Source organism: Podarcis pityusensis (assembly GCF_964106645.2).
Source record: "Podarcis pityusensis genome assembly, chromosome: 4".
Lineage (NCBI taxonomy): Eukaryota > Metazoa > Chordata > Lepidosauria > Squamata > Lacertidae > Podarcis > Podarcis pityusensis.
The window spans coordinates 83,902,328-83,923,937 of record NC_138027.1 but is presented as its reverse complement, the minus strand read 5'-3'; the positions used below and the strand labels follow the sequence as shown (position 1 = coordinate 83,923,937).

Sequence of the window (21,610 nt, the reverse complement as noted above, 5' to 3'; positions counted from 1 at the left end):
AGCGCACGGAAATGCCATTTACCTTCCCACCGGAGCGGTACCTATTTATCTACTTGCACTTTGATGTGCTTTTGAACTGCTAGGTTGGCAGGAGCGGGGACCGAGCAATGGGAGCTCACCCCGTTGCGGGGATTTGAACTGCCGACCTTCTGATCGGCAAAATCTAGGCTCTGTGGTTTAACCCACAGCGCCAACCTTTCTTAAAAACACACACAAACACACTTATTGCCAGTTAACAAAACAGGGGAGTGCCTCCTCAGCAGGAAAGGCTATTCAACTGGCACGCCCACCACGACTTCTGGCTGCCCCTTTCTCTGCCCCACATAGGTGGGGTGGGCCCTTGGGAAGGGCCCTATGGGAACCTGCAGTTGTTTCACATGCATTCACTTGGATGCAGAACACTGATCCCTTTTGAGCATGTGCAAAGGATCGACCCCTCCAGGAAAAGCAAAGCGATGCCCATGCACTTCAGGCTTATTGCGGAGTTTCTGGTGTGCCCCAGCAACTGCACTTAAGCAGTGCCGCAATATCACTTGATTGATTAGATGAGCAAGCACCTGCAAACCCATCTCACAAATCGTTCTTACAGAACATTCTGCTGTGGTGAAGTCATGCACATGAAACCCTGAATTCACGAGAAGTGAGATAGCAGAATGTGCAAAAGTCATTAAAATATTTGCCGCAAGGATAAAAGGTGAAAGTAAAACAACAAAGCAGCTGGAAGATTTTGGAGAACCAGTGCAAAGCTCTTTCTAATACGCTTCCATTATCCCACCCGGGATGGACCACCACATTTTATACGAAGCCTCTAGACAATCTCTTCTGGGCAGCCTTAGTCTAGTGCAGTGGTTCTTAACCTGTGGGTCCCCAGATGTTGGTGGACTACAACTCCCATCATCCCTAGCTAGCAAGGTCAGAGCTCAGGGATGATGGGAGTTGTAGTCCAACAACATCTGGGGACCCACAGGTTGAAAACTGCTGGTCCAGTGTATTACAAAAGGTACCAAAGAACTGAGGTGGTAGAGCATGAGACCCTTAATCTCAGGCTCATGGGCTCAAACCGCACATTGGGCAAAAGATTCCTGCATTGCAGGGGGCTGGACTAAATGACCCTTGTGGTCCCTTCCAACTCTACAATTCTATGACCCATTTCAGACTGCAGGGTGGAGTTGACAAAAAGAGCTTCAGGCTGCTACTGCTATCTAGAAGTTCAACACAGAGGAAGGGCCACAGCCCAGGGGCAGAACTTTGCAAGCAAAAGGTTCCTACATCCGTCCCTGGCACCTCCAGAAGACTCGTTTGAAACCCTGGAGAGCTGTTGCCAGTCAGAGCACACAGTTCTGAGCCGTGTGGACCAATGGCTTGATAGAAGGTTAACCTCCTATGAATTCCAGGCACAGTGTTGGGATACAAGGCTTGCCAAGGGAAGCAGACACCCATTAATGAAAGATGCTCCTATTCTGCACAGATGGCAAGATAGACATATTCTATTAGTTCAATAATATCTGGATTTTGACACATTTGCCTAGCCTACATCTATTCCTCACCCACAAGCAGACATGCAACTCACAAATGCATAGCTTGCATCTTCAGCATGTCATCATCGTCCCCCCCCCCCCATTTAATACTAAGCTGGTGGTGCTGGTTTTCATTTTGACCAAAGCACATGGGCAAGGGAGGTCCAACTCTTTCCTCCCAAGCCACGACCCCAATGAAGATTGCCTTCCATGCTCAAATAGCTTTAGCGGGCAGATGATGCTCCCACTGGCATTGTTCTAAAAATGCAACCTTCCCCCCCCAAAATTCATATGCACACCGGGAGTCAAAGTGTAACTAGCATCACAATACGTGCTTGCTTTTAAAACTTAAAATAACAACTACGTAATCACAACCAGGCTTGTGTCTACAATGAGTGGAAATGAATCATTTTTACCCTTTACCTCCACAAAATGATCCAGAAAAAATTACCCCCCCCCCCAAAGCAGCTGTTTGGCATTGGAGAGAAGCAGCTGGGAGTAGATTTAATTTGGACCACTGCTGGGGGGGGGGTTTGCTGATCTAAATCCCCCTTCCTGTGTGCCACAGTCTCAGTCCTGATTTCCCCTCCATGACCCTCACTTAAAGTTTTTAAAAAGCACACATTTAATGCAAAATGTGGTTTAGCTAAGAGAGAGAGGACAGAATGGACTCCTTTTAAGAACAAGTAGAACTAGTCAAGAGCACTTTTATGAATGACTCATACCATTCTATTGGCTACTATTGTTAACCCTAACCCTCAACAGCTTGACACTATCTTATTTGAAGGATTGCCTTACCCCCTAAATGCCCACTTTGATCCATGGAACTTGTACTTTTACAAGCTCCATGCAATATTTGGTCTATACTTGCAAGGAATTGATCTTTTAGTGTGGCAGCACCCATGCTCTGGAACTTCCTGGCTATTAATATCAGGCAAGCGCCTTTGCTGTATTGTTTTTGATACCTGCTAAAAGCCTTTTGTTTTGTTTTGGAAAGCCTATCCTACCCGGATGAGGAATTTTATTATGCCCACTTGTGATCTCCCAAAGTTTGTTTAAGATGTCCACTTTGGGAGGGTTAGTGTGGCCAATTCTTACTACCAGCGAAAGGTAGGAGTTTTTTTTCTTTCTGCAGACACTTTGAAATGTAGATTCACATGGATTTCCCTCTTAGAAATGACTCAGAACCTGAATTTGGCAAAACTCTGACTGCTAACCCGTCTGCTGTATCTAGTTTGAACCACCTGCAAACACATGAATGGAGCTCCACCACAAGAGCACTACATCTCGGTCCAGGTAAAGAAAAAAATACGAGCTAGAAATTTACTTAAATGTGCATGATTTTATCAAGGCTGTAATATCAAACTCACTTGAGGCATAATTTGGGTAATCGTGATACAGAACCTTTGTGGGGGGCGGGGGGTACTAAGCTTAAGCAGCTCTGATAATTAAATATATATTCATTTCTCTTATTAACTGAATTTTATTCTTAATACACCCTTCAAGTGATCCCAGTGTGGGATGCATCAAATATAAAATCAAACTAACGAAACAATTATTCAAGTGCATTAGAACAATATGAACATAACATAACATAACATAACATAACATAACATAAAACATAACATAACATAACTACTTCTCCTTACTACGAAAGTCAGAAGCCTAATACATTAAGAATCCACATAATTAAAAGCCTAGCTAAAGAGATAGGTTTTTAATAGGTAAAGGTAAAGGACCCTTGACAGTTAAGTCCAGTTGCAAACGACTCTGGGGTTGCGATGCTCATCTTGCCTTACTGGCCAAAGGAGCCGATGTTTGTCTGCAGACAATTTTTCCGGGTCATGTGGCCAGCATGACTAAGCCGCTTCTGGCAAAACCAGAGCAGCGCACAGAAACGCCTTTTACCTTCCTGCCGGAGTGGTACCTATTTATCTACTTGCACTTTGACGTGCTTTCGAACTGCTAGGTTGGCAGGAGCTGGGACCGAGCAATGGGAGCTTACCCTGTCACGGGGATTCGAACTGCCGACCTTCCAATTGGCAAGCCCTAGGCTCAGTGGTTTAGACCACAGTGCTGGCTGCCACCCAAGTCAATCAATGTTGGTGCCAGATGGATTTCAAGAAAAGACTTTCCAAAGAATTGAAAGACTACAGCCCAAACTGTGGGGTTTGTTGTAGTAGACTAAGGTACTACAAGGCCTTTTTGTTGATCTATATATTCAGTAACCTTTTAAACAGTGTCTCAAAAGATTAATATACAATATTCTGACTGAAAGTTGGCATATTATCCAATCTTTTTATATAACGTCTTATGTACACACACACACAGTCCCTCTTTTATAAACACCAACATGAAACACATACACACACACATAAAGTGATGGGAGGGGAAATGGTAAAATACAGTAAAATAATAGAATGGCCTAGTATCCTGATCCTAAACTTTATTATTTAATCAAATAAATAATATTTGTCAAATAAATATGCTCAGGACTTTTGTCAAATAAATATGCTCAGGACTGGAGTTTACAGGACGACATCGAATCTTAGTCATTCTCAGAGGAGACCCACTGAAGTCAAAGAACTTAACTAATTGTTAATATAATTGTTCAGTTTTCAGTTTTAGAAATTTAACTGCTTGTTTTACGTTAATCCTACTAATGAATTTAACTGTATACAAAAGCTTTTCAAATATTCCACAAATTTTCCCCATTCCTTGATGAAATTTGTTTCTTCTGGTTCTCTTATTGCTCCAGTATGTTTTGCCATTTCGGCATAGTCCATTAATTTAGTCTGCCACTCCTCCTTGGTCTTCTTTCCATTGATTTTAATGGGTCTATTCCGGGTATTACTTAGCAAGATATTGCCCAACGTGATTCAACATAGGCTTCCCTCAGATCCATGATGCTTTCTTCCAGCTAATTTGTTTAGGATCAGGACCTAATGTACTATTTCTCGTCTTCTTCTTTTTTTAAATAAAAAACACACACGTTAAAAAGTGTTTGAAAAGCTCACCTTGACTATGCCACGGATGTGCATCTTTGCTATCATCTCTGCTGTGTAGAGAAACATCAGTAGCGTATCTAGAGCAAAGGTCACATATTGAAGAGGAGGATAATGTTCAAAGGTCTTTGGGGTGTTCATGCAGACCGAAATAACGCTGATGATCGCACAGATGCGTAGTAAAGAGTGCACCCACTGAAAAACAAGAAGCAGTGACAAGGCTTTCATCACCTTCTTTAACAGTACAAATATATGACATTTAACTATTCTTTTTAATGAGATCTCATGACCTACAGCTTGGAGCAAACTTTTCCATTCAAAGAGGGAGAGAAGAAAGCGGTTTATTTCTCTTTTGTGCGAATCATTCAGATTCTTGCTCTGCGCTGTACCATTTCTTTCTGCCTGCCTTACCACCATCGCCGCTGGAGATTAGAAACTATTTTCAAACAAAGAAAACGTGTAACTTTTAGAGTCTATACTTTATCTGTTATTCTCTCACATTCCTGCCAGTTTTTTTCAGAAAGGCTTAAGGTATCCAAACTTTAAGGCAGGCTTCCTCAAACTTGGCCCTCCAGATATTTTTGAACTACAACTCCCATGATCCCTAGTTAGCAAGACCAGCGGTCAGGGATGATGGGAACTGTAGTCTCAAAACATCTGGAGGGCTGAGTTTCAGGAAGCCTGCCTTAAGGCATCGAACTAAGATATACTCAAGAGTAGATTCACTGAATTGAATGTGCTTACATTAGTCATAGCCATTATTTTCATTGGGCCTAGAAGGACTGACAGTGAACACAGTCCAATGTATTCAGGAATAAATAATTATAAAAGTGCTAGTTCCACACTCTCAGAACTTTAAAATATAGAAAATGTGGGAAAATATTATTCAGCGACATTCTGGACATTTCTAACTTCAGCATTTGATAACTGCTTTACCTCATATTTAATAAAATCTGTTTCTAACAGGGCAAGTCTGTACATATCTACTGAAACGTATGCCACCCCACGTAGCTGTCAACCTTTCCCTGTTTTTAAGAGAAATTCCCTTATTCCGAATAGGATTCCTCGCAAGAAAAGGGAAAAGTTGACAGCTATGGCCTGATTTCCTTATCAACGTTCTATGGAGAAGAAAAGCGGGATTGAGTCTTTAGCTACCCTCTTTGAGATCAACCGGGACATAGCCTAATTCCCCGTCACACTCCTTTTCCACAGTTTTTCATACGTTCACTCATTTATCCATTCAAGACTCTGGAAGTCCAAAGGCAGTCAAATTTATGTCACAGAAAATTTTCAAGCATCTGTAAGACACACACATACACACATATTCTGGTGAGAGCAATTTAGCAACCCCTTGAATTCAACGAGCACGTATTTTAATCTCTTATATTGAAGTCAATGGGAATTAACAGGACTATGGCTTAATCAGGCTCTTATATAAAGGGTTGAGACTTTAAAACGTTTTTTAAAAAACTTACTGGTTTGTTAATCCACAGGATATCAGCGTTGTCTGACAGAGATTCATCGGGACCAAAGTCTGTCACTGGCTGGGCCTCTACCCTTGAGCTCTGTTTTCTTTTAAGCATACTTAAATTAGCTTTGGTTATCTAAAACTTTGAAATTCCCTGCAAAAGAAAAGAACATTATCATGTCAAGAAAAAAATAAAAGCCGCTTGACCACCTTAAAGAATAAATTAATGCTCTGCCCAAACTAGACAGGAATTTCTGGTCAGCTTCACTTCACTTTCCTCCTGCTCCCACAATCTAGCCTCCAAGAAATTAGGAATTGCTTAAAGGTAAAGGTAAAGGGACCCCTGACCATTAGGTCCAGTCGTGGCCGACTCTGGGGTTGCGGCGCTCATCTCGCTTTATTGGCCGAGGGAGCCGGCGTACAGTTTCCGGGTCATGCAGCCAGCATGACTAAGCCGCTTCTGGCAAACCAGATCAGTGCACGGAAACGCCGTTTACCTTCCCGCTGGAGCGGTACCTATTTATCTACTTGCACTTTGATGTGCTTTCGAAATGCTAGGTTGGCAGGATAGGAATTGCTTAGTATATCTCAATTGTTGAAAAGTTCAAATGGGTTCTTGATATAATCAAAATACCCAGACCACTTACAAACATGAGCAACAGTGTTAATTATTAAGACAAGTAACTTAAAATGCATTGAATAGTATATGTATTGGATGTATTAAATAGTTTGTGTGAAATATGCAGCATTCAAGGATGTATATGGAAACCATGGAAGGGGAGGATGAGAAGTCAATGGATAAAGTAATTTATGATCTACCGTATTTTTTGCACCATAACACTCACTTTTTTCCTCCTAAAAAGTAAGGGGAAATGTCTGTGCGTGTTATGGAGGGAATGCCTACGGGTGGCATGCCTATGGATTTTCCTCCTCTAAAAACTATGTGCGTGTTATGGTCGGGTGCGTGTTAATACGGTATGTTAAAATTTGAATTGAAAAAAAATATGTTTAAAATAACCTTTTCTAAAAAACCAGAAGCTTTTCTTTTAGGAATTGTAGGTGTCGAAATTCCAAGTGACCAGATGAGACTTTTCATGTATGCAACTACTGCTGCCCGGACACTACTAGCCCAGAGATGGAAAGAGGGTGCAGTCCCTACCAGAGAAGAATGGCAGATTAAACTGATGGACTATGCAGAAATGGCAAAACTGACTGAAAGAATTAGGAATCAGGAAGACCAAAATCTCAACGTGGAATGGGGAAAATATACAATTTACCTAAAAAAACCCACAATTGTAAATTAAAATTATTAGTAAATTAAAATTATTAGTAGGGTTGGAATGACGCTTGTAGTTAAAAGTTGGACTATGGTTTTATCGGAGATTTAATACAATTGGACTAACAGAGAAGATGCAGGAGAATAAGTTAACATAAGGACCCACAAAAGGGGAGGAGGGAAGTCAAAGGAAACTTAGGGAAATTGTTTTGTTTGCTTGATTATTGTTTGTAAATCTGAAAATTTAAATACATTTATATGTGTGTGTGTGTATAGTATTTTTTGTGTGAAAAATCAATAAATAATATATATTTTTTTTACAAAGGGCAATTAAAAATAAAAACAAAAACCCTACATTTCTAGTTTCTGGGGGAGATAAGCAAATCTAGTTAAAGCCAATTCTCCATCTGTAGCTTACATTTAGAATGAATGCTGTCTATATCTTTTTTTTTTTTTTAAAGCATAGCAGGTCAGCACACAGTCATGGATTTATTAATATAATGTGAAGTCCTTTATTAAATTAGCAAGTACCATCTTTTCAACATGGTTGAATACTTTTTTCTCATATGTTTACTGAAGCAAAACCACAATATAAGAGAGGTTTTTTAAAGCGACAAACCTAACAAATCAAAGGTGCTAATTTTAGATTTTTGCCCATTATTCTATTCTCCTACATTCATTTTTCCCTTTTGCACACCCCTGAGACATCATCAGTCAAATGCTTACCCACGTTTCTATATGCACTCAGACACAAGATGAGAGCTACACCCTGCCAAGCATTTTGTAAGAGGAAACATAGATATACTTGGTTTACATATTAATTTGAAGGTAAAGATACTTTTTTTCTGCAACACTGCAGAAAGATACTTTTTTCACATTCTGGCAGAATACGTTTGCTCTTTTGTATCACCACAAAAAATCACACTCCCAACATGTTTTCTTTAAAAATTAAGGAAGCTGGCAAAACTGTGAGATTCTGGTTCTCAACCAGGAAAAGAGTGCTGAATAGATACACTGGCTAGTGATCAGGCTATTAGGTAGGAATCCAATGCATACCAAATACTTGCACACAGTGAGAGGATATAGTTGTTCAACTATATGGGTGAAATCCTAACCATGGTTGCTGCCCACTGAGGCTTAATGGAACAACAGGAGCAAATCCAAATCACTGCCGAGTGTGTCAGCTGGGGCAGAAGGTGAGGGGGCAGGCCCCAATTGAGCCCAATGGAACTGTGTGACAGTAGCAGGGTCAACTTGCGATCCAATAGATCCTGGGCCGGCAGAGCCCCACCCTGGAACCTCACATTTCTGCTCCTTGAGACAAAAGAAGAACCCTCTGGCAGCGCTTCCTTGGTTATTATTGGTCACAGCTTGTGATTAGAATGGAAAGGGCAAAACTACAACCTCAGGTTGAATTCAAGATGTCAGATGGCAAGGGTGGTTGCTCACGAGTAACCAGGCAGGACTCCAACCTGTCTTTTACAGGTTTTATTTTGGTGCAAACTATTTACAGTGCACAAGGGACGCGGGTGGCGCTGTGGATTAAACCACAGAGCCTAGGACTTGCCGATCAGAAGGCTGGCGGTTTGAATCCCCGTGACGGGGTGAGCTCCCATTGCTCAGTCCCAGCTCCTGCCAATCTAGCAGTTCGAAAGCATGTCAAAGTGCAAGTAGATAAATAGGTACCGCTCTGGCGGGAAGGTAAACTGTGTTTCTGTGCGCTGCTCTGGTTCGCCAGAAGGGGCTTAGTCATGCTGGCCACATGACCTGGAAGCTGTACGTTGGCTCCCTCAGCCAATAAAGCGAGATGGTCCTTTCACATCTTCCCCACCGGAGGTGGGGTTTTCCTCATCACGAGAAGAGGAACTGCTTTGCAAGATTTTCGGAGGCTCCCTGTAACACAACTGCCCCTCTGTTTCCTGCCCCTGTTCTGATGGCAGTTCCCTGACACAAGACTTAAATCAGTTGTAACAATCTCAACTGAGTTGTGACTATCTCAGCTACTCTGAGCTCCTTTTGAGGAAGATGTGAGGTATAAATCTAATAAATAATAACAATGAAGTATTCCAAGTCAATTAGTTTCCATGAGTCTAAGGCTCAGTTGGATGCAATCTTCTATACTTAATTTGTGAAACTTAAATGTGGCTTATTAGTATCTCTGAGGAGTTCCGTGAGCACCACAAAAACATGGGTGCTGTTCTTTTATTTGTTGCTGTATTGTTTTTTATACAGATTTATGTTTTTGTATTATTGTATTTAATATCATATTGCAAGCTGCTATAGAATGTGTTTTGAAGAACGGCATATAAATGCTCTTAAGGATCACTTCCCTATTTTTGGGCATAACAAATAAATGCTACAAATCACATTTAGGTGGTCAACAGCCCCAGATTTCCCTACATTTTCTAATATTCGTAAAAGTTGTCTGGAACTGTCCACACTCACATTTTAGCACTCTACATTTCAAATAATCACTGCAACATTATACTATCTATGAAAGATAAATAGAAAATGTATGTGTGGGCTATTTTGCAATATGCCTTTGGGGTCCCTTTTTTCCAGAATCAACTTCTGTATCAAGAATGCATGAAGCTAGATCATGCATACTTTAAAAAAATAAAAAATGGGGAGGGGGACTATAAAAAGGCCATGCCAATTTGCTTTCTCTGTCAGCAGAGGCATTTTCTCTGCACAGCAAGAATCAGAAATAAACATTAATTTGGGCACACTGCCATTGCTTAATATGTAGGAATGCAGCCTCATTTTTGTTAATGTGCAAATCAGAATATCACTCTTTCAGCTTATTTTTAGAAGCCAGAGAAGACGATGACAAAGAAAAATACCTGACCGCCACCCCCCCCATAAAAAATTCTATGAAGATTTTCAAAAGCTTTTAAAGGGGGAGAAATGCTTTGGGAATTTAAATCAGAGCAATATAAGTCAGTGCATTGAGAGAAAGGACACACTCTGAAGAAGGCCAATGCAATGACTAGAAATAACACAAATAACTATGTCACCCAGCCTTCCTTTCAAAAAATATTAGCTCCATCCGCTCAAGTGGAAGAGCCACCCCCTTTTCTTCATATTATTATCAACCATACTGTTTCTTTCTCCTTCCAGATAGAGCTACCTCTTTTTTTATTTCTTTTTTGGCCACCAAAGATATACCTTAATTATAGGCCCTGTCATTGTGCGTGCAAACAGGCAACAGTGCCATTCTCACCATCTCTTCAGTCCTACTGAATTCAGTGGAGCTTACTTCGAAGTAAGTAAGTTTAGGATTGCAGCTTTGGTTCTCTGAGTGCCAGTCCTTATCAACAGGCCTGGGGGGACGCCAGGCTTTGCAGAAGCACAAAAGAACCCTCAGGGACAGGGGAACCCTGATGTTATGTACTGAGTTGAATAGGATCCAAAATGCAGCAGTCTGATTGGTCCTAGAACAATAGGATCCAAAATGCAGCAGTCTGATTGGTCCTAGAACAATAGGATTCAGAATGCAGCAGTCTGATTGGTCCTAGAACAATGCAGCAGTATGATTGGTCGGCAGGAGCCACCCAATCCGGCTCCAGATGGAAGTGAATCCACAACCTGATTGGCCTACAGGAGAATTCCGGAATTAGCAATGCAGCCCATTGTGTAAATAATGTATATAAAGCAGATACTTTGGGGAAACATTCATTCCTCCTCACCACTATGAGCTGAATAAAGAGCATGAAATCCACTCTCGACTCTGAGTATATTTCACCTGAGCATGCTCAGCAGCCAATTGAGGCTAAGCATCTGCTGAAGAACTGAGAACTTGAGAGAGGAGGAATGATAAAACACAATACCTGGGCAAAGGGTAGAGCAGCATGCTCCCATGAACCCCAAGACATTATGTGCCTGGAAGGGTTTCCACAACAGGAGACACAGTTCCACATTGCTCTCTGAGCTAAATCTTTGATTTAGACAAGCAGACCTTCCAAGTGTCCCTATTTTCCAGGGACAGTCCTGGATTTACAGAAGCCGTCCCGCTTTCTCGTTTCATCCCAGAATGTCCCGCATTTTCTTAGGACATCCCTATTTTCATCAGAGAAATGTTGAAGGGTATGGATGAGGAAATTCAACTCCCCACCCCACGGCTTGGTTTTCACAACCAAGATCTAGTGGCTTCAGTAAGGATTTCTGCATGGATAGCTCAGCTGGTGCTAATAATGCCAAGGTTGCAGGTTCAATCCCAGTATGGGACAGCGGCATATTCCTGCATTTCAGGGGGTTGGACTAGATCAGAGGTGGCCAACTCCCAAGAGACTGCGATCTACTTACAGAGTTAACAACTTGCAGTGATCTACCCCACTTTTGGGGGGTTCAGGTCAAAGTTGTTCAGCTTTTTTAGAGAGGAGGAAAGCCCCGTTTTCTTGCGGTTCAGATCAAAGTTGGCGAGCTTTTTGGGGGGAGGAGGAAAGTCCATTTTTTAGGGGTTCAGGTCAAACTTGTTGAGCTTCTTTGAGGCAAGCCAGCGATCTACCAGTGATCTACCAGAGACATCCAGTGATCTACCTGTTGTACGTGCCTTGACTAGATGATCCTCAGGGTCCCTTCCAACTCTACAATTCTATTCTTCTGCTTCTACTAAGATCCTATTAAGATTGTTTCTGCGTCATGTGAAAATTGTGCTTTGCAATTTTTGACTCTGCAGGAAAGGATGTGACAATTTGCTGCTGGCAGTCAGTTCCCATGGCAGCTTAAAAAACAAACTGGGGAGTGGGGGGCAGGAGAGAAAGGAAGGAAGGGGAAATAAAATTGATAGGAAGATAGTAGGTACATATCCAGAACTACCCCTAATCAGCAACCATGGTTGTTGCTTTTTGAATAAGAATATTTTATAACTGAACAATTCTGAAGATAGCAATAAGGTAATGAGCAAATAAAAGCTAATTATACCAAAAGGGCATGTGCTGCCTTTGGGTCCTTGTGCAAATCTCATTTTAACCCAGCGAGAATACTGCTGAGGAGTGGAGGACCATATGGCAACGTAACTCAATTCTCTCTACCAGAAAACCTGAAATAAGCACATACACAGTTACATGGCTTGGTTTTCTGACTCTGCATAGCTTGAATGTAGCATATAAAGGTTGAAGCGCAAAGGGAAGAGGCAGTCCTATATAAGGAAGTTTTTAATGTTTTAAAGTTTTATTGTGTTTATTTTGCTGGAAGCCGCCCAGAGTGGCTGGGGCAAAGCAATCAGATGAGTGGCATATAAAAATAATAATAATAATAATAATGGTATTGTGATTCTTTTTTTAAAAAAAACAAAGAAACCCATGTATAATAATTTAGACACCCTGCTGAAATGCACTCCACTCAGTCAATGAACACTAAAAATAGTATAGCAGATCTAAGCAGTACTGTATTGTGAAAGCACAGACGATGGGGGCGTATGTAAACACTTTGGACCAGGTCTCCACAGAGAGAGCACAGTAAAGCTAACTGCAGTGTAGTGATTAGAATCATAGAATCGTATCATTGTAGAGTCAGAAGGGACCTCAAGGGTACTCTAGTCCAACCCCCTGCAATGCAGGAATCTCAAATAAAACATCTATGACAGATAGCCATCAAACCTCTGCTTAAAAAACTCCAAAGAAGGAGAGAGTCCACCACCTCTTGTGGGAGTCTGTTCCACTGTCAAGCAGCACTTACTGTCAGAAAGTTATTCCTGGTGTTCTTTTAACTTGAATCCATTGGTTCGGATCCTAGCCTCTGGAGCAGGAGGAAACAAGTTTGCTCCATCCTCCATGTGTCAGCCCTTTTGATATTTGAAGATAGCTATCAAATCTCCTTTTTACCAAGCTAAAGATACCCAATTCCATGAACAATTCCTCATAAGGCTAGTTGCTGCTGACGCATAAGAACATAGTGATGAATATGCATGTGAACAGGGCCTACATGAGTGTCAGACAAGGCTAGGGGAACCCTAGGAGTGACAAGGCTAGGGGAACCCTAGGAGTAAAAACCATTCCCTTTCTCTAGCGAACCATGGGAACTTCAGTTCTGCGGGAAGGTCTAGGAATCTCTGCTCTCAGCATTCTCCCCAAACCACAAATTTCCAGGTGTTTTTTTGTTTTTTGGAAAAAGCTCTGACACTAAAACTGGTATAAAATTAATATTAATTTGAAGTTGTACATATGTACTTACAGGGTGTTTTTAAACAGAAGGCTTAACACCATGTCTGAAATGCAAATGCACCACATGTTGACTAGAATATACATTTGGAACTGGGTTTTTCTGATCCCAACCCCCCCGCTGGGTTAATATTGAACTTCGTGTAAAAATAATAGGGAAGAAGCTCACAGGTATTTCAGCCTTGCATGAAAATGCTCTTAGGGCACAGATTCTCCTCATGCTTAACTCAAGGAAGTTTGGAATTTTTAATTGGGGGTGGAGAACTGATACTGGGGACACTTCGTTCAAGAGCTTTAGGTCCCTATGGCTCTCTCTCTTCTGGGGCTCCCTAACAAGGGTGGCATCTGGGGATATAACCTACAGAGCTTTTTTAAAAAATGGGGGACAGCCTATTCAGGTATTACCTTGGCATATCAGCCTTTAACCTTTGACTTGTGTTACCGTCTCAGTATTTAACCTGTTTACCTATGTTAGTTTAACTAACCCTGTCCCCCCAATATTTAGAAAACCTAACTTTCATTTTATTTTTTGCAATTTTATTTCCCCTCAAAAGATTATATACAGTGGTACCTCAGGTTAAGTAATTAATTTGTTCCGGAGGTCCGTTCTTAACCTGAAACTGTTCTTAACCTGAAGCACCACTTTAGCTAATGGGGCCTCCTGCAGCCGCTGGAGCCCGATTTCTGTTCTTATCCTGAAGCAAAGTTCTTAACCTGAAACACTATTTCTGGCTTAGTGGAGTGTGTAACCTGAAGCATATGTAACCTGAAGCGCATGTAACCCGAGGTACCACTGTACTTGCGCACACCTACTTAATTTTTTTTTTAATGGTCACATAATTGAGCTGGGGGCTGAGACCCAATGTGTTGAGTGCCTCATATCATGTATGGGGGGGGGGGCTACCTTCTTATTGAGTTAGAATACCGCATGGGCCCAACAACGGTTTGTAGTTTTACATGCTTGCCCCCCAGAGCGGTCAACTGCTTCCCCCAGATCTTTGGCTGACATCACCAATGATGCCAAAGGGAGAAGGCCATCTTAGTAGACTGTTGGAGAGGCAAGAAGGCCCAGGAAAGCCTGTGGATCTCCCTACAGAAACAGACCAGGCCTATCTTTTGGGAGGAGGGCACCTGTGCAAAAAAAAGGGTCACTGGGCTCTTTCTTCCCCCACACCCTTTCCTATGCTTCCAATGTGGCTTTGAAAGCCTTTCCTCCCACCCCCTTTGAAGGGCAAAGGTTTCCAGCCAGTTCTGGGCTCCTTTTCCTCTGAGGGCGACAAAGGCCTCTTCCTCACCTCCCCAGCCATCCCCTCCTCACCGGAAGGTGGAGAGCAGCTGCCTGCTTCCCGCGCCCAGGTGAAGCCCTGACCGAAAACAAGCCCAGGAGGCCTCCTCCTCCTCCTCCTCCTCCTCCGGTGCAGCTGCGCCAGCCTTGCCTTCTCCTGCTTTCCCCGCACCCGCCAAGAACTGCAAAGCCCGTCAGCAGGAAAGGAGCAGCCGCCGCCGCCGCCACCACACGGTATAATTATTATCGGTAGCATTATTGATAAAAGGGGGAGGGGAAAGAAGCAGCATCATACCATGCAGAGAAGCAACCCGACCGCCGCTGGGAACCTACCGCCTGCCTCTCCCTTCATGGCGTGATTGGAGCGGGATGCTCTGGCCACCCTCCCCCCCGCGAGCTTATTTTGGTGATGATTCTCGGGGGTTTGGAGTTGTCCGCCCCGCGTCGCCGGTGCGCAGAGAGGGCGTGACCCGGGAGGGGTCGGGGATGGTGGGAAGGAGGAGGAGGAGGAGGAAGAAGAAGAATAGGCGGTGGTGGCGCCCGGCAGCGAGGAGATATGGGCGAAACGGTGCGAGCAGGTTCCTTCTTGCTCGCTGGCGCTGCAGCCTTGCAGTCGCCCAGCAACAGCTGTTCCCCGCGAGCATCCACCGGCGCACACCAAGCAGCCGGAGAGGAGGACGACACGCGCGCACGGCGCCTCCTGCTACGGGCGGGGAGAGGGCCGGCGCCAGGTGGGCTGGGAGGCATCGGTGGCATGCTTTTCGCTGGGGGGGGGGGGTGTCCCGAATTTCCTTCGCCTTCCCCTCCCGTTGAGACCAATCCTCCTCCTCCTCGCTGCGTCACGCGCCCCCACCCCACCGCGCTTTGGATGGCAGGGAGAGTGGGGATGGCGCCCAATGGCCCCAGTTCCTCCTTTCCACCAGAGAAAGAAGGTCCAGCAGCACCACGCGAGGAGGAGGAATTGTAGAGTTGGAAAGGACCAGGAGGGTCACTTAGTCCAACCCAGTGTGGGACTCGAACCCACGACCATCGGTGTTGGGGGCAGCAGGGCACCAACCTGTCCTGTTGCAGAACCAGCGGTGCCAACTTGAATAAAATATTGGGGGGTCCCAGGTCAGCCTCACCCTGCATAATCAATCACATGATTTTGGGACATTTGAATGGCAATGCCCCTAGGAGTTGGCTCCTGTGTCCAGAACCAAGCAATGGGTCAGTTTGCAGAAGCCATGCCTGCCTCTGTCGGGTTGCCAATTGTGTTGCCAGAATGCGCCACAACATCATCTAAGTGACCTTAGCGAGCGTTTCAATTAAAATATTCTGATTATTTCTACCATTTTTATTGATTTACTTGATTGAGGAGGAGAGCTACCCTCCTACCCCCCTGGCTACGCCCATTCCCAAGACCCTGAAGTCTCATGCTCTAGACTGAACTTTGTCGCAGGCCAGGAGGAAGAAACTGAGCAGGTGCCGCTTACACTGGCTTTGCCCTCTCTTGGTGGCCCAATATGTGGCTGGCGCCCGGTGGAAATGGTTGGGTGGAAAGTCTGTAGGCCGAAAGGGGGTGCAGGCAGAGCCAACCCATTTCAGTTTGGTCCCCTGGTCAGAGGAAACTGATCAGAACACTAGGCCGATTGTAAGTGAGAAAGCAGATGGCAAGGTGCTGCAGGAAGACAAAGGTTCTTAGAATCACAGAATTGTAGAGATGGAAGGGACCGCCGGGGTCACCTACTCCAGCCCCCTGCAATGCAGGAATCATAGCTGTCAACGTTTCCCTTTTTTTAAGGGAAATTCCCTTATTCCGAATATTATTATTATTTCCCCTTGCAAGAAAAGGGAAAAGTTGACAGCTATGGTAGGAATCTTTTGTCCAACGTGGGGCTCAATCCAAACCCACAACCCTGAGATTAAGTCTGATGCTCTACCAACTGAGCTATATCAGCACATAAAGGTAAAGGGACCCCTGACCATTAGGTCCAGTCATGGCCGACTCTGGGGTTGCGGCGCTCATCTCGCTTTATTGGCTGAGGGAGCTGGCGTACAGCTTCCGGGTCATGTGGCCAGCATGACTAAGCTGCTTCTGGCGAACCAGAGCAACGCACGGAAACGCCATTTACTTCCCGCCAGATCGGTACCTATTTATCTACTTGCACTTTGACGTGCTTTCGAACTGCTAGGTTGGCAGGAGCAGGGACCGAGCAACGAGAGCTCACCCCGTTGCAGGGATTCGAACCACCGACCAAGTCCTAGGCTCTGTGGTTTAACCCACAGTGCCGCCCGAGTCCCTATCAGCACATAGTGGGGCAGAATTTTCTACTGTTCCGTTTCACTGGATGACCTTGGTTTTTCATATTACGAGAAAGTGTGTGGGAGGGGAACCTCTCCAATTTGTCACCATGCATAATTTTATGTACCCCCCCTTACTTGCCTCCTCACCCTCTAAACAAATGCCCCCAATATCATAAACAACTGTAGTATGTAGCTAGTGGAGTCAAGCCTTCAGCAAGGTGTAATATTGTGTGGTGGAGGGGAGAATTACAATAAGTGTGTCCCTGTTCTCACCTGCAAAAATCTGGGAGGTACATAAAGGTCATTTCATGCATGGCATTTCACTAACGTGGGTTTCATTGATTCTGAAGCTGGCCTTTCAGTGTGGTCATAGAACATTCTTAGTTTATACAGTTGCATAAACCACAAAACAACCATACCGTATACAAGTCATTTGTGTAGTGTATGTGTTTAAAAAAATGTCCCTTGTGTTCAACAGAACCTGATTTAGATGGTTAAAATGTACAAAGGCTTGTGTGAATTTTAGACACTTCTCTATTTTTGCCACATAGACATATGCTAGCAATGGCAATCCTTGCAATGAGTTCTGAAAGCATGTTTGCACACAGCAAATTAGTTCTTCTTCACAGGGGATCATTATGGCATGTTTTTCATCACACAGGTACACATGGCATGTTCACATAGCAAAACAGAAAATTTTCACATAAACACCCTGACAGCATACATGGGGTGTACGTTCTTTTTTAACTGTACCCATGTGTGCAGACACATGGTATGTAGGGTTTCTGTCGCTTCAATATTTGAGTAGAAGAAAGAATCTTTTGTAAACCTACAAAAAGCAGTATTCATGCAAGGAAAGTAAGCAACATGCAGACCTAAATGTTCTCAGTAATAGTAATTCAAAAGGACACAAAGCAGACACTGATTCTTGCTTAAACTGAATTAAGCTTATTCCATTTTAGCTCTACAAACTGGATGAATAGGCACTAAAATGGCAAATGTGATTCAGCATAGGAAAATATAAAGTTATGCACATGTGTGTGTGGTAATTTCCCATATGCATGTTCTTCGGTGATTACTTGTAGCCAAATAAGATTGTCTTCCATGAATATGCTCTTAACTGTGTGTACCTAAGTGACTGTGGAAGCCAGTTCTGGATCCACATGTCCTTCCACATTGGGGACATAGATTTCCAGGTGGGAGTTGATCATGCTGAAGATTTGCCAAACATGCCTTCTTCTTAGCTTGTTTCTCCCTTTTGTCCTGAGTTCATGGTTCTTCAAAGTCCATGATGCCTTTGGTAGAGGCAATTCTCCAATTGGAGTACTCGCAGGCCGGTGTTTCCCAGTTGTCAGAGTTTATACATTTATGGGGTCTGAAACTAAGCCGTACCTTGGGGTCAAGGTGGGCAGCTCAATGAAGATGTCGATTCAGCTGTGAGAAAGACAAGATCAATGTTAAGACTAACTAGGAAAGGGATTAAAAATAAAGAGCCCATTATAACAATTCTCTTATACAAATCCATGGTGGGACCCCCATGGTGGTCTCAGCACCCACTCCCAGTCACCAGTCTAGCTGCCTCGTTCTGGATTAATTGTAGTTTCCGGGTCACCTTCAAAGTAGCCCCATGTAGAGCGCATTGCAGTAGTCCAAACAGGAAGTAACTAGACTACTTAGAATACTCTGAGCAGTTATGGTAACCTCACCAGGGCATTGCAGAGCTGGAAAAAAGTTCAGAAAATGGCGACCAAAACAAACAAAGGGCTGGGGAAACTCCACTCTTAGAAAAGGGCATACACCACTTTGGGCTGCTAGCGATGACATCTATGTACCACCTCCAGTGTTGGAAGCAATAAGTCTCTGAATATCCACTTTGCAGCTTCACTATGTTTTTGTATATGTTGGAAGCCTCCCAGAGTGGCTGGGGCAACCCAGTCAGATAAGTGGGGTATAAATGTTGTTGTTGTTGTGTTTGGTTGGCCACGATGCTGGACAAGATTAATCTCTTGCCTGATGGCAGCAGGGCTTGTCTTTCCTTGGCTGTTAGATATTGTGCTCCTAACCAGTTTACCGATTAGCTGAAGTTTGAAGGTCTTAGGAAGACCATGACATGAAGTAACCTATTAATGCCTCCAAAAATATTGGCAGAAAAAATATATTTACTGACAAGCAGCTGGATACATTTTTTTCTTGCAGTGCAGTTCATCCTTCTCCATTATATTTTATTCCTAGGAATATGTTGCTACTAGGCAGAATTATGCTGTCGGCAAGACCATCTCCTTATGAGAACTGACAGCTGGATAGTGAAACTCAACAGAAAAATCTTAATTCTATACCAGTCAATGCGAGTTTGTGCAAGGCCACAGCTGAAGTGACACTGGCTTCAAAGAGGAGGAATAATAATAGTCATAGTGACGAAAAGTGTTAATTTACACAATATTACATCAGCTAATGTAATTCATCATCGCAAAGAGGTATATTTGCACTTGCACTTGACAAGAGCTGTATTTATTTTGCTATATATATATATATATATCTCCCCCTTACACTGGGAACTCAGTGACCATTACAATTCAAAGCAGGTGACAATATGTATTCATTTGCATCTGGTCTTGCTTTCGGATCAAAGTGCGCAAGCATCTGTCATTTACATCAGTGGGATTGAAGAGGGTTTCGCTTTGACTGGATCATGCCCTAGATCTGTAAAGTTTCTTTCAGATCATCAAACAAACCATGTAATGCAAAGAGACCCAGTAACAAAACTTCAAGTGTATTAAAATGGAAGGCTTTCTGAAACCTTGCCCTTCTGAAACTGCAAAATCGCTGTAAACAAAACATAGAGTTTAGGGCATCCTTTACTGCTTCTGGGACTAAATTCAGTATGCACAGCTCTTATTTTATTTTATTTTATTTTATTTTATTTTATTTTATTTTATTTTAAAGAAAGCCAGACAGCACCTGTGGGCTATCAAACTGACATTAGGCATTTAGTGAATCTGCAAAGATTATTCCAAAGTAACTGGCTAAGCTGGCTCAGCGCTTTATTTTTTCCATCACATGAGTTGCTTAGGTCTGAAAGGTTTGTTGGGTTAGTGCATCCTAAGGGACAATTCCCAATGATTCTCTCCTATCTTGTGTCTATCCACAATCTGAATGCCAGTTGAACCCTGTTATGTACTGAGTTGAATAGGATCCAAAATGCAGCAGTCTGATTGGCCCTAGAACAATAGGATCCAGAATGCAGCAGTCTGATTGGTACTAGAACAATAGGACCCAGAATGCAGCAGTCTGATTAGTCCTAGAACAATGCAGCAGTATGATTGGTCGGCAGGAGCCACCCAATCCAGCTCCAGATAGAAGTGAATCCACAACCTGATTGGCCTACAGGAGAATTCCGGAATTAGCCAATCACGTACAGCCCATTGTGTAAATAATGTATATAAAGCAGATACTTTGAGGGGACATTCATTCCTCCTCACCACTATGAGCTGAATAAAGAGCATGAAATCCACTCTCAACTCTGAGTATATTTCAAACCCTTCATAAGATAGGAACATAGGAAGCTGTCTTATACTGAGTCAGAACACTGATCCATTCTAGATCAGTCTTGTCTCCTCTGACTGGCAGTGGTTCTCCAGAGTTTCAATCAAGGAATATTTTCAAGCTCCACCCGAACATCCTAGACATTGAGTCTGGGACCTGCATTCATAGCAGATACTCTACCACTGAGCTGCAGTCCTTCCCCAAAGATATGAGTGCAATAAACTTTTTATAATAATAATAATTATCATTGTTTATTTATACCCCACCCATTTGGCTGGGTTTCCCCAGCCACTCTGGGTGGCTCCCAACAGAATATTTAAAACACAGTAAAATATCAAACATTAAAAACTTCCTTAAACAGGGTTGTCTTCAGATGTCTTCTAAAAGTCAGATAGTTGTTTATTTCCTTGACATCTGATGGGAGGGAGTTCCACAAGGTGGGCGCCACTACCAAGAAGGCCCTTTTCCTGGTTCCCTGTAACCTCACTTATCGCAGTGAGGGAACTGCCAGAAGGCCCTCGGAGCTAGACCTCAGTTTTCGGGCTGAACGATGGGGGTGGAGCCATTGTGTGGAAGAAAATGATTTTCCATGTACCCCTCTTTGTTTTGGCTGTTTGGGGAGGCTTGTAAATAATCCCTTACCTCACTCTCTCCTAACACCAAAACTTGTTGACATGCAATGAAGCCAAATGTTCAGGAAAAGCTAAAGTAGTAGAAGAAGAAGAGTTTGGATTTGAAATCCCGCTTTATCACTACCTGAGGGAGTCTCAAAGCGGCTGACATTCCCCTTTCCCTCCCTCCCCCACAACAAACACTCTGTGAGGTGAGTGGGGCTGAGAGACTTCAGAGAAGTGTGACTGGCCCAAGGTCACTCAGCAGCTGCATGTGGAGGAGCAGAGACGCCAACCCGGTTCCCCAGATTACGAGTCCACCACTCTTAACCACCATACTGGCTCTCTTCCTGCAGTACCAGTTTCACCAGTTTCTGGAAACCACCAGAGGGGAGAGTGCTCTAGTGCTTGAATTCTGCTTGTGAGTTTTCCATAGGCATCTGGTTGGCCACTGTAAG

General features: G+C 43.4%; 1 protein-coding gene across 4 annotated transcripts in view; it reads right to left on the bottom strand.

Annotated features, from left to right (window-relative positions):
• Positions 1 to 15,468, bottom strand: part of NALCN (sodium leak channel, non-selective) — a 196,423-nt gene extending 180,955 nt beyond the window's left edge. For 2 of the 4 annotated variants that reach the window (XM_081002886.1, XM_081002888.1), the window contains exons 1-3: positions 15,046 to 15,468; positions 5,998 to 6,144; positions 4,535 to 4,717 (exon numbers count right to left, since the gene is read on the bottom strand). In XM_081002886.1, coding sequence (XP_080859012.1) covers positions 4,535 to 4,717; positions 5,998 to 6,105 — 291 coding nt within the window. In that variant the 5' untranslated portion in view covers positions 6,106 to 6,144; positions 15,046 to 15,468. The remainder of the gene's footprint in view (positions 1 to 4,534; positions 4,718 to 5,997; positions 6,145 to 15,045) is intronic. The other 2 variants (XM_081002887.1, XM_081002889.1) reach the window with 1 other exon arrangement.
• Positions 15,469 to 21,610: the final 6,142 nt, after the last annotated feature.